This window comes from Larus michahellis, chromosome 2 (genome assembly GCF_964199755.1).
Source record: "Larus michahellis chromosome 2, bLarMic1.1, whole genome shotgun sequence".
In the NCBI taxonomy this organism is placed as follows: domain Eukaryota; kingdom Metazoa; phylum Chordata; class Aves; order Charadriiformes; family Laridae; genus Larus; species Larus michahellis.
In genome coordinates, this window is record NC_133897.1 from 33,173,579 (window position 1) to 33,187,005 (window position 13,427).

General features: G+C 44.2%; 2 protein-coding genes across 5 annotated transcripts in view; one reads left to right on the forward strand and one right to left on the reverse strand.

Moving 5' to 3' along the window:
* Positions 1–4,618, reverse strand: part of ANKMY2 (ankyrin repeat and MYND domain containing 2) — a 28,869-nt gene extending 24,251 nt beyond the window's left edge. The window contains exons 1-2 of the mRNA XM_074574805.1: positions 4,394–4,618; positions 1,477–1,541 (exon numbers count right to left, since the gene is read on the reverse strand). Of these exons, the coding sequence (XP_074430906.1) occupies positions 1,477–1,541; positions 4,394–4,460 (132 nt within the window). The 5' untranslated portion in view covers positions 4,461–4,618. The remainder of the gene's footprint in view (positions 1–1,476; positions 1,542–4,393) is intronic.
* A 262-nt stretch (positions 4,619–4,880) lies between these two features.
* The window catches only part of BZW2 (basic leucine zipper and W2 domains 2), a 60,579-nt gene continuing 52,032 nt past the window's right edge, over positions 4,881–13,427 (forward strand). Inside the window, exon 1 of one of the 4 annotated variants that reach the window (XM_074574807.1) lies at positions 4,881–5,023. The gene's annotated coding sequence lies outside the window, so the exon portion shown is untranslated. The remainder of the gene's footprint in view (positions 5,024–13,427) is intronic. The other 3 variants (XM_074574806.1, XM_074574808.1, XM_074574809.1) reach the window with 3 other exon arrangements.

The following is a 13,427-nucleotide window of genomic DNA, read 5'->3' on the forward strand; positions in this document are numbered from 1 at the left end:
AAGTCCACAGAATAAAGCACACTTGCAAACATACTTACATTGTATCCTGGGTTCCTAAAGTTTACTCTAAAGTTGAGTTTGACTAGTTTGTCAGAAGCTTGTTGAAATTCATACATTAGAAATTAAGGTTTAAATATATAACTGTATTTAAAAACAATCAGAAAATGGATCTGTTGGCAGCACAAAAAGGGCTAACAATATTCCATGAAGATAGCCAGTAGATGAAGCGATAATTTTCCTCCACTCAGCATTCAAGGGACACATCTACAATACCCTGTCCAATGTTGGGCCTTCCAGTACAACAAAGACATGGATAAAGCGCAGCGAGTTCAGTGGAGTACCACCAAGACATGGTGGGAACTTTAGCACTCATGCAGTGAAGAGTGGCTGCGGGAACTAGGCTTGTTCAGCCTGGAGAAGAGATGACTTCAGTGGGACCCAACCGCAGTCTGCCAGTGCCTACAGGAAGATCATTGATAAGACAGCCACATTCTTCAGTTATGGTGGCAGGAGGGTAAGAGACAATGAGCCTAAGTTGAAAGAGCTGTTCAGACATAAGGGAAAAACATTTTTCACTGTAAGCACAGTAAGGCAGTGGAACAAGTTGCCCAGAAATATTGATAAAGCACAGAGCAACCTCATCCAACCTCAGAGCTGAAGCTGATTTGAGGGGGAGGCTGCACTAGAGACCTTCTGAGGTCCTTTCTAGCATGAATCTCCCAGTTATCCTATGAAATTATAAGTTTGGGGAAAAGCACAAATTGACATCTAAATTTATAAATTACACATTGATCTAATATGCATGGTGGGCAATTACAGTTTTGCTTCCATGTTACACTTGATATTAACGTTGCATGCTTTAGGAAAACATTGCAAAAAGAACAGGAAACATACGAACATCACACAAGGTTCCTTTCTCCACAAATTTCCTCCCGTCTTCAGGTAGCACTTAAGGATTTTATCTTCTACATGCCTATCACATCTGCCTTTGCAAAAGACAGTGTGTTTTCCACTTCTGACCCTGCTGCTCACTCTCCAAGTATGTTTATGGTTCTGCAAAGCTAAGGCTTTGGGTGATGAGATGCCAGCAGGAGATGGGAATGGGTATTCTTTATCCACATTGCTGCTATCTAAGCAAAGGGACTACAGTTTGGTGGAAGTGACAAGAAGTCAGGGAGCACCCCAATGTATCTTGCTGCAGTGTTCATCTTAGCTTACAGACACCAAAGTTCATGCTTGAACTCAAGAGAAAATACAAACAGTGTAGTACCTTAAGTAACATTAATCTTTAAACTTCCTTAAAAAAAAGTAAGAACTTTTTAAAGGTTCATTATTCATCTGCAGGCTGGAAATATCTTGAGAATAACTCTGATTTCCAGGAGTCTGTATAACAACGTTAATTATCAACAAGAAGGCCTTCAGACCTAGTATTTTCCTTGCTAAACCCAGCATAATGCTTATACAGTTTTGCTGTACCTCATCCAAGCAATTGACACGGACATTCTTGCTGCCCAGTAGCCTTCCAGCCTCCTCGGTGTTTCCTTTAGTTGAAGAAAAAAAAAAAAAAAAAGAAAAGACACAAAGAGAGAAAAGGGGGGTGAGAAAGGGAATATATTGAGAATCAAGAGGAAAAAGATCAGTTCCATTCCCGATTAGAATCAAAATCTTTGTAGACTAACTGTTTGGGATGTAGATTAACCATCAATAAATCAATCGCACATCGTGAAGAGGCTCAGGAATGAACACTGGTCTGTTCTAGAAGCTAAAAGGCAAGAAGTCACAACATCAAAGAGTAGTCTGTAAGCATGCACTCAAAGTAAACATCCTTTTTCTGTGAAGTAACTGATCTACATGCACACAAGAACAGGACACTAATAAGTCTCTTCATAGATATCACCATAACAATTCTGAATGAGTAAAATGATACTGAGCATTTTAACACATTCTGTACTTTGACCTCTTTTGGAGCAGCTTATGTCCAAAAGAGCTATTGAAATTTTCACAAAAGGACATTATCCCATTTCAAAGATTTTTCTGGTCTGAATGAAACATGCTTTATCATTTACTCACATCTCCTTTCCTGTTTTAATTTGAAGTTTGCAACATTCCAGCTCCCAGGTCCACAAAATTGAAAGCATTTGCTTTTGGTAACAGAGAATAGAGATGGAAAGGACAAGGACCAAGGTAGCTTGATCACTGACATTTCTAAAAATCGCCAAATGCATAAGTAAACTGAAGTCTGAAAGAAAATCTATGCAAGTAAAAATAGGTCATAACTTTGTATTTTTCAATTTGCTACAAGATTCCTTTCAGCTAAGCCACAGATCTAAGAACCTGATTTAAAGCCCATTGAAGGACCATTATTCAGTAGCAGCTTCAACAGGCGTTCGAACAAATAGAAATAAAAGAACATTCAAAAACTCTAAGTTTGGGGAATTAAGTTTATTGCAAATTAACAGAAACTTATGATTCAATCATAAGCAAAGCTCTTTCAGCAGTGATGTGCTTAATAAAAATAAGCATTACATCCCTCATTTTAATGACAGGCTTCATGTTTATCTTCACTATATCACAAGGAGGTGCTCTTCCAGCAAATTTTCAGCAAAGCAGCTCTTGCAACTTCAGCTTTTGCTCATTTTCTTTCAAAAGAACGTTACAAATACTAGAATTAGTTTATTTTAATAAAGTTTTTGGTGTAGTTTAACTATACTGAACAAGTTTCTTTTAATGAAAGTAAAGCAGAGCAAAGCTGCACTTACAAGTTCAGAGTTCCGTACAACAAAACATTGAAGGACTTCCAAACAAGACACTAAACTGACAGAAGTCAGACTTCTAGAATTGGCTACGGCTTAAAGTTGGAGCCAGGCTCTTCATAGTGGTGCATGGTAGGAGGCCAAGAGACATTTTCACTATTCCAGTAAGGCAGAAGAAGCGGTTGCCCAGAGACACTGTGCAGTCTCCATCCTTGGATGCTTTCAAGGCCTGATAGGATAAAGCCCTGTGCAATCTCATTTGACCTCACAACTGACCTATTTTGAGCAGGAGGTTGGCCTAGAGACCTTCTGAGGTCCCTTCCAACCTGAATTATCCCATGACCCTAATCATAAGCATCAGGTAAGTTAGACAGAAGCGTCTGCAAGATGAAGGCCTGAAATTCCGATAAAAGTGAATCAATCAAACTGATTCTGATCCACAATAAATTAACTGCTGACTGTCCTACTCTTGTATCTCTGACACAGAGAACATTTTAATATAATTGAGAGTGAAGCCCCAAAACTATAAATAACATTTCTTATGGGTTCAAATTGCCTCAAAACTACATATAGAAATGCATGGAGCACGTCAGGTGTTTTTAGTTTATGTCCAAATAACAAACATTACTCACAGTTTTCAAAATACTGTTTGGAGTATAACTATTTAGACAGGGCTGTGAAATTCACCTTGCTGGACCATGAAATCCAGCTGTTATGATACGCATGGCAGACAGCCCCCCATCAATAAGCATATGCACCACACGGCGAAACTGCAATGCTTACATGGAATGCAAAATAAAACATTAGAAGGGATAAGAGGTGCAGAATACCCTGGACAAGCTCAAGTTCTGTTAATTTAAGAATGTCCTGTCTACAAGGACATCCTGCTCTGGCAAGAACACATACGGAAAACCTGTAACAGGCTAAAGAACTGGATTATCCCCAAGAAAACATTATTTTTCCAAGTAGACAAGTCAATAGATAAATGTCAACGCCCCTGACAAATACGAAGACACATAAGACATAACCTTTCCCTGGCAGTTAGGCCCCCACAGCGAGGCTTCCCCAGCCCGAACGGTACACCGACGCGCGCCCCCTCCACGCCGGGCCCCTGTGCGCTCCCGGGAGGACTCAGGCCTGCCCCACGCACGGCCAGCGGGAGAGACGCGGACTCTCCCTTCCGGGGTAACAGCCCGTCTGGGAGAAGGGGGACCGGGCCCAAGGGCTGGAAGGCAGGCAGGCGCTTACCACGGCCCCCGGGAACGGCGACCCGAGGAGCCGAGCCCTGCCTTGCCCGCGCCAAGCGGCAGCACGACGGGTAACGGCTCCAGCACCCCCGCCGAGGAGCGGCGGCCTGCCCTTCGCCTACCGCCGGCTGTGTACGCAAACCCTCCCGGGGTACAGCCGGCAGGGCCGGGGCGGCGCGGCTGGCGGGGGGGGGCGCCCGGGCTCTACAAGGCCCGCGGGAGCTGCCACACGGCCCGTCCCGCGGCGGCAGGACAGGGCGCGGCGCCGCACGGCCTCCGCCCAGAGGGGCGCCGGCGGCAGCCTCGCCAGGCCGCGACGAGGAGGTGAGGGCACCGGGGCCAGGCCCGCCGGGGCGGCGCTACCGCCCACCGCCGCCGAGGGGCCGGGCTCACCTGTGGCGATCACTCCCAGTAAGTCCTTCTCCTCCGGGCTCAGGTCACCTCTCCTGGGGGGAGCCATCGCGTCCCCCCTACCTCCCGCTGATGGTAAGGCGGACTCGGGACGGTACCGCCCGGCGAGGCGAGCTCAGCCCGCTGGCGATAGCAGCCCAGGCCCGACACTGCCCGCCCCCTCTCCGCGGCCACCTCGCCTGCCCCCGCCCCGCTCCTCATGGCGACTTCCTCCCTCAGCCCCGCCTCGGCAGGGGCCGGCCGCCGCGTAAACCATTCTCTCCACGGCGTGGGGGGGGATTGGGTGCAGGCTGTCCCTCCTCTGCCGACTCCCCGGCTCGGCGCTGCCGGAGAGACGGAGACTGCTCCTCTCTTCTCCCTATTTGTGAAGCTGAGAAACGGGGTTTGCTTTTCTTTTCCCCATTCTTTCTGGCTTCCCTCCGGCTCCTCCTCCGTGCCCCCTGGCACCCCCCCGGGGAGGCGCCGGGAGTGGTGCGGGCGGGCGGAGGGGGCGGCCGCAGCGGCGCCCGTGTGTCAATGTGTCTGTCCTTCACTCCTCCATTGTCTCCCGCCGCCGCTGCTGCCGCCGTCGCGCCTGCCCTCCCCTCCCCGGACCGCGCAACCACCCGACAGGTGCGGGCGGGCGGGCGGGCGGGCGAGCCGCCCCTCACGGCCGGGCCGCCGCCGGACGGGAGAGGCTCCTCAGCCCCGCGGCGGTGCTGCCCCGGCGGGCGGCGGCGGGGCAGCACCGGGCGGGCGGGCGGGCGGGCGAGGCGCCGGGCCTGTGTGGCGGTGGCGGCGGCCATGGCGGGTCCGGGTGGGATCGAGGGGGTGCCGGCGGGTGGGAATGCCGCTGTCCGGCTGTTTGTGCGCGTCCCTGCCCCGTCGCTGCGCGGGGGGGGAAGGTCCTGTGCTGCTGAGCCCGCTGGAAGCCCCCGGGGCCCCGGGACGGACGGCGCCGGGCGGTGCGGGCTGGCACCCGCCGCTGGCAGCCCCGGTGCCCGGCCACCCTTCCTTCCCCCCTTCCCTCCTTCCCCGGGGGCTGCCGTCTTGCCTTTTTGTGGCATCGTTTTGCGGGGTGTTTTGTTCTAGGCAGTAAAAGGTGTTTTTTCGCCTAAAGCGGCCGATTGAAGCCGTGGTTGTATCGCGGCATCGCGTCCCCAGAAGGAAGCGGACTTTGGTGCGTTGGGAAGGGAAGCGAGGCGCTCGAGGTGTCCGGAGCCGTTGCCTTTTGTTAGCGCCTTTCTAAAATTAAACCGTCGGTGGAAAAACGATCTTTGTTACGGCTCCAACTTTCCGCTGCTGCGGCTGAGGCGGGGTGGGCGCAGGGGGATCCCGCGCGTCCCGGCGGGGGACAGGAGGGGCTCTGGCCACCGCGATTCCTGCCCCCGGGTCTGCGAGAGGGAGAAGCAGAACCCTCGGGCACGGTGCTACTTTTTACCCTCCTTTGTCCTACTCTTCAGTGTAAAATTTTTATATCCTGTCTTTTAAGGAACCAATTTTTTTTTTCCTGTAACTAATTTCTGAAGGCGTAGCCTTACCGGCAGGCTGATTTTTTTTTTTTTCTTTCCATAGTAATTGCAGGTCATCTCCTGGCTGCTTATTTCTTGGAATCTCTCTTAAATACGAATCTTATTCTCTGTTTTCACATTTGTTAATTGCTTGACGGACTTTCAGAAATGGTGAAGTCCCGCTGTATGCTTCCTGGTTGAGAGAAGAGCACCCTCTCTGAATCTAGTGTATCTTCATAACTATTTGGATACAAACCCAAAATCTGATATGATTTTTTTTTCCAGCAAAACAGTCCAATTCTGTGTGTCTTCCTGATTTTAAAAGTCACAGAAATACACGGATGTGCTGCCGTCTAGTTTTACTTGAATCAACAAGTGTAAATAAGAGAGAGTGCTTTGGACTTAAGATCATAACAGTTTCCCTTGACGTTTTTTGTGGGAAACAAAAAAAGTCTTGAAAGAAGTGCCCTCAAGACAAAAGTGCTTTTTATTTTCTGGTCCAGAAAGATATCCCTGTGTAGTGCTAACAGAAGTCTGTCACTGGTTCAACCGTGAAGGCTGAAATTAGGGTTTAAGTGGTCTTTTGTTGGTTCGCTGCAGGGTATGAATTTTACCCGCTGTGAACAAATTTTGTGATATTATAGTGTGCTGATAATCTCTGTGACACTATTAAATAACAAGAGCCTACAAGCTTCCTTTCATATTTCAAAAAAAACCCCAAACCCTGTCAGGCATTCAGTGTACAGAAGTATGCATATTACATTCTTTTCTTTTAATGTGAGAATGTCAGTACTGTCATTGCACCCTAGTTCACAGAGTGAACAGGCAAACGCAATTTTTCCTTGGCAGCCTCACTGGAGCTCACTTGGTGACTAAGTCTGCAGGAGTGCTCCATTTGTAAAAGTAATAAAGTACTTTAACACTAGCTAAAAATGTGTCGTCTTCTTACCTATAGAAGGCTTCTGTATGACCTTCAGTCCAGTAGTTTGCAGACATTTCACAATCTTCGGTTATCTTTGCGAGATCGTGATGAGGTAATGAAGTGGCATTGCCTCCATTTTATGTATAGAATTTGAAGCGTGGAGGCAGCAAGTGATTTTTCCAAGGCAGCGCAGGGAGTCTGTGTTAGAGCAGGGAACTGGAACATGAAAATGTTCTGTACCTTTGTGTCTTGCCTCTTAATGTATTTTCTTTTGTCTGCCGCTTCTGTTTGTTTTGTGTATTTAAGTTGTGAGTATTACTGTATAATAATTAATAATTTAAGTTTGGGGTATTACAGAGGGAGAGGAAATGTTAACCTCACTGCGACTCAATATATTGTTTAGATTTCAAATGATAAGAATTACATATAAAAAAATTCCATATTTCCTTGTCAGGTGATACATCTCGTACTTTCGATTTGTGAAGTAGGTACCAGTGGTGACAATTTTCCCTGTGGTTTGCTGGTTCTAGTGTGTACAGGTCTGCTTGTGGGAATTTATGATGGCTGTTGTAATCAATGTATAGGTGTTCCTAAACACCTGATGGTTTTCGCACTTGTTGAGAGCAAGATTCATGCAAGAAAATAACAAAGAATTCTTTAACTGAGTAATATACACTTTTAGTGAATATGCAAAACAATAAGCTTTTTCTTGGGTCAAGCTAGGGGAGAAAAGACCGCCTTATGCCTTGGAGAGTGCACCATGAAACTCTCAGTCTTCGGACATGGAAGAGAGGAAAAGGAGATACTGAACTGGTTTCACTGGTTTCAAACTGTTTTTTCTCAAGTGACTAACCTTTGCTTGTGTCTTGGAGGCTTGCTTGAATTATGACCACGTACTCTGCTCTCTGCTAATGGTAGCATGCATCAAAGATCCTATAGCCTCCTCCTGTGCCTGGGCTTGGCACGATGAGAAGCTTGATCTGACCCACTACACTTTATCTAGGGAAAAATAGCAGAATGGGTGAAACAAGTACTGATATTCCTATGACTTATTCTCCTAGCTCCCATCCCACTGGTTCACAGCTAAGGACTTCCTCAGCAAAGAACTGGTACCTTTGTGTTTACCTTTGTATTTGACAGCCTGTAGTGGTTTGTTTTTTTTTTTTTTAATTTAGGTAAACTTAGTGTCTGCAGCATTCTGTGATTATAACTTTCACAGATGCTTGAAAAAGGAACTTCTTTTTTTTTTTTTTTTTCTTTTTGAACCTGCTACTTCACAGTTTCATTTGATTCCCCACCCCTACACTCCCAGTTCCTGTTTTGGGAGACGATGAAGAATTGTTCCTGGTTCACCCTTAGTGTGCATCTGTGCCTAGACAGACCTGTGTTATCCCCCGCCACTGTTTTTTTGGCAACCTGAAGTCTTAGGTCTATTTAGTCTTTCCTATATAAAAGCCATTTCATATGGTTCTCAGGTGTGTTTTTGTAAAATGGTTCTGTCTCCTGCATGTTCTGGACTATGGGAAATCTCCTTCACGTGGAGTTGAGCCTTTCAGACAGACCTCGACCAGGATTTGGTCCTGCTGGCTCCAATCCTGATAGTTATCTCCTGGACAAAGTGAGGAATATCTAATAGGATTATTCATTTAGATCAATTCAAGTTCATGCAAGTTTAAGGGTTTTTTATCGCTAGAAACATCCTCTGTTTTTTCCTCTCAGATACTAATCTGTGGGTAGGTCACTGTTTTTCCCCCAGTTGATTGGCATTGTATAACTCTTTGACTTCCTTAGTATTTTTATTTTATTGTAAGTGGAGGGCTTGTTAGGTTTCATCTGTATTTGGATCTCAGGACAGCCACTGGACCTATGATACGATCTGTCAATGTTGCCAAGTCTTATTTTGTACCAGAAGATAGATTACAAAAAGACCACAAAAGAACAACTGAAAGCAACCAGAGACTGGCGTGCACAATACGCGTTTGAACACAATAGGTATTATGTCTTTGAATGACAGGGTATTGTTATAACCAGGGTGCTCATCTGAGACATGGATAGAGAGATATCTCCATCTGCTACCAATTCCCTGTGGGACCTTGCACAAAGTTAGCCTGGAACTTTGAAATTCAGGAGCAAATCCCAGTATTTGACTCTAGCTATATCCAAAGTCTGGCAAGATGAGACTGGTGCTCTCTTCACCTTCTCTTGAACTGAAGTATCCTCCAAGGGATTGTGTGCTCTGGAATATTGGGTAATCGGTGTTGAGATGAGCATGTTCTCCAGTGGGAAATACAGGACAGAGCAGTGCAAAAGTGCCAGTTTGGGACCTGAAGGTTCACATAAGGATATGGTCCTCCTGACAGGGTTTATTAGTCTGATTTAGCACGAGTGTTGGTGGTTTGCCCCGAGACCTGATCTGACTGAGCAGAGCCAGCTTTGGTGGGTTTGCACCCTGATTATAGCCAGCATAGAAGCCAGCTATAGAGGTTTCTTTACAGTAAACTGCCTGAGAGTTCATTTGTATTGGCTGCAAAGTGTATTTTTGAGTATATGCTTTTATTTTCTTGTATATCTTTAACTGCTAATTGTGCAAGGAAAACTCACATAATCATCCCACAGAAAGGGAGGGTTAATAGTGCAAAGAAGGAATTTTGAGGCACTCAGGTATTGTTACGATGAGGGCAATGGTAAGTGCCTTAGATAAGCGTGCATTTGTACTAGATGGTTAAAAGGCTCTTTAAAAAAAATCAGCCTTACTTTCATAACAAAACCATATATTTGATATGTGCACCCCTTGCTCCATTTATATACTCAACATTGTATCTGTAATTTAGGGAAAAAAAAAAATTGTTCCTTTGCAGGTTGATTTCATATTCTCTTAGTTGTTCTAGATGGTCCTGATATGAACAGCTTGCTCAGACAATACACCTTTCTCGTTTTTCATATGAGACTTTAAGTCATTATGATTCTTTTTGATTAAGAAAAATCCAAGCTTTAAACAAATTGTTTCATGCAAATTAATTCCATGTAGGTAGATACTTTAATTTTTTTGTGAGTGTAATAGGACAAGCAGCTTTTTGCTGATAAAGGTCTGAGATGTGGTTAGTGACTGCAGAGCAATATGTATCAGAGGGCCAGTTGAGCACCTTTGCAAGACCAAGTTTTTTCCCACTTAAGCATTGCAAGTGTTGGCAGTAACCCAGTCATGCATTAGCACAGTTTCTGTAAGAGTTGATTTGCAATGGCTTTGCAGACAGGTGTTGCTAAAATAAATTCAAAGCTTCAGAGATGTAAAATAAATAAAAGTACATAAAGCTGTAAAGGAAACACACCTTCATGTAGAAGAACTTTGAAAAACTTTACAGCATGTATAGACCCCACTCCACCTTTTGGGAATTGTGAGTATGATGCTGTGAAAAATAAAGTCCCTGGGAGCGTTATGTGTCAGCAGCAGTTAGTCAGTGACAATCAAACTTTCTATCTGGTGAAGAATGGTGGAGGCAGTTGGGTTAAACATATCTAATTTGATCTAAACTCTGAGTAATTTTTTAATATGTTTATTTAAGCTCTGCTAACGTAATACAGTCATGTACAGATACATGTACATTTGCAGGCTTAAGGTGATTGTTTAGGACAGAGGAATAACATTATGCGTTGAATGGATATGTGCTATTAAGTTCAGTTTGCTTTAAGAGACATCATTTTTTACTCCTCAGCTTATTTTCTGTCCTGGTTCCTCCTGTTCAAATTCAAGAATTCTTTTGTCTGTGTTGCACATAAGGCAATAGGCTGTCACCTATGTCTGTCTCACTGCCTGAGCCTACTGGTAAAGTAATTCCATTCTGATATGTCGCGTGCAATAAATCTCACCGGTGAACTGCCATGTTGCCTGTTAAACTGTGGATTTGATTTCTTCTTCTGTGTGATCCATTCTTGATTAAATATGAGTACAGCAGTGTGTACTTGTTAATTTAAAATAGTAATTATCTGTTCAAAGATAACTAGGATACTCAGGGATCACTCAGAGGTACCGCTGGTGTGTGAGAGGAAAATTGATAAATGGAAAAAATCTATTGCTTCTTCTAAAGAGAGAAGTCTGCGGAGTGCAATAATATTCTGGCATGCCTGAAAACCTTTTCAACTTGCCGTATCATACCTCTTAAATCTAGCTCTAGGTCTTGTAAGAGACTGCAAAGTTAAAATAAAAGTTATTCCAAAATAAAAAGCAAATTAGAGAGAGAGTCCAGTGACCAAGTGGATGGGTACAGTGGTGTGGTGGCCGTATTTACAGCAGCATAGTGCTCCTCAAGGTTCTTACGTGCTGTAAAGCCAAGAGCAGAACGAAACGCTCGAGTTTTAGGGTTTAACAGCTTTGGTCTTCTGTAAAGTGTGGTTGTATAGTGCAAGCACAATAAAGGGAAATTATGTATTTCTAACATATTGCTGGTAGACCTTCTGACTTGGATCACAGTTTTGTGATGGGGCTGAATAAGTGCAAGTGGCAGCTCATGTAGATCAGATTGCAGGACTAGGAGGTGCTTGGTGCGTACTTCCTAGGCAAAGGGAAAGTAATTAAGAGGTAAGCTGGTCACGAGTCAGTACAGAAGCTGAAACCTGGGTAATGGCTAATACATGTGGTAAGAGCTTTTTCCCCCCTGTTGTTCAGTCTTGTTCCCATTCCATTTTTAGATATGCTTTTATCACTAAGTATGTTTTAATATAGTAAAAAATCTTCCTCATGTGCCATATAAAACAAATTGTCTTTTGTCGAGTTATGTATTTTGGTTTTAAATTTCCCAGAAGTCAGGAAAATATTTCCAGGAACTAAATCGGTAATTCCAACTGTAATAGGGATGTTGTTTATAAGAGGTGTTTGTTGCTATGTGTTTAAGAGCTTTTGAAATTAAAAATGTGGTTTTGCCGTGGTATTCACATAGAGTTTTCTGCAGGAATTTTTAAATTCATTGAGTACTTCATACGTAGGCATATTTCGAAGTACCGTATAAGGATTTGCTGTGCAAAAGCTGACTTATTCTTAGGTCAGATGGAGAAGTTTTGTATAGAGATTGCTTGCAGTTATTGCAGATTCATATTAGTGGACAAAGATTATTGCTTTTAGTCAGCCTGTAAGAGGAGTGGATTACCTCTGGTGAGAATTATAATTGAGGAGAGACAGGTCAGGCAAGGAAAATGCTAGACGCAGTCAGCGACAGAGAGGTTGGTCAGGGACACAGGAAGGAAGCATCTCCTGTGATGTCTTGAATCGCAGCGAGTTACGCCCTTCTACAACTCCTTCAACTACTGCAGGCACAACAATTAAATATGGCTTTGGGGTTGTACTTCATTTTAATAACCACTATTTCACATGTTTTCCTTAAATGTGTTTTCTTTTCATGTAGAAAAAGAAGTCTAAGCAGTTCCGTTTGTAATTTGTAATCTGAAGTGATCATTTTTCGGTGCTGTTTCCATAAATAAAATCCCCTACTTCTCTAGAAATGTTTTTTTTAAAAGGAAATATTCATTCAGTGCATTCAAGTTATATGTTAGTCATTTTTCTTCTGATAAGGCACAGGAGGTTAAATCTTCGTAATGTGGTATGAGCATTAGCAGTTACAGGGCTAGTCATTTATTTTCACTACCATTTTATGCCTCAAGCAATAGGAAATTAGAAAAACAAAGTATGTTATTTGTTTTAAATACTCAAGGAGCAGTCAACCCTTTAAGAAGAAGAGGGGATGGTGAGTTTCTTCTCAAACTGCAACCCTACAAGCCAATATTGATATGATGAATTTGGTTAGAGTCTTGTTGCTGGTTTTGTCCCGTGTCTCTGCACCTCTCTGAGGTTGCTCCTGAAGCCTGTGCTGGTAGTCTCCTTTCTGTCTTAGGTCTGCTTTGACTATGTTATCTTAATGCATGGTTTTCTGTGACCGAGACCTGAGGATCCCCAAACATCAGCCAGTGCTTTGGAAGCCCGGTGTTGTGCTGTTGAATTCCATATTCCATCTGACATGGGTTTTTTTTCCTGCATTTTGTGTCCAAAACAGGCCCCGGTCAGCATGTCCCCAGGGCCGCCTGAATCTTTGGTTCTTGTTTTGTGGAACTTTATTAGAAGACTTTTACTTGAATTAGAGAAAGGAAAACATAATCATAATATGCTTTTCCAAAGGAGCCAAGGGAAGGGCTTTATATTTTTTATTTTTGTATTCCTGTTAAAATGTTTGTAGGCGTATGCTGGAAAGTCGTGGTGACTTCTTCCCAACGTGCCCTGCCATCAGTATGTCAATTTATTTGCATTGCAGTTGTGCCTCCCAAGATCCTTCACTACAATAGTGGACTGGTTGTTTGGTGACCTACACTACTCAATCATCAAGGCACCAGACTATTGGGTCTCTCATGTGATGAAGTTGTGTGATTCTTGAACTTTCATCTGTAAGCAGTGATCCACAGCTCCTTGAAGCCAAATGTGTCAAGCCAAAGCATTTCGTGGGTAGCCTGTTTGATGCTAGGACTAGTTTAGTAGCTTAGTGCCCTCCCTGAGTGGCTTTTATTTCCTGCTTAGAGGAAGACCTGATTCTTTTCCTATTTCCCTTTGCCTTGTCTTCTCAGT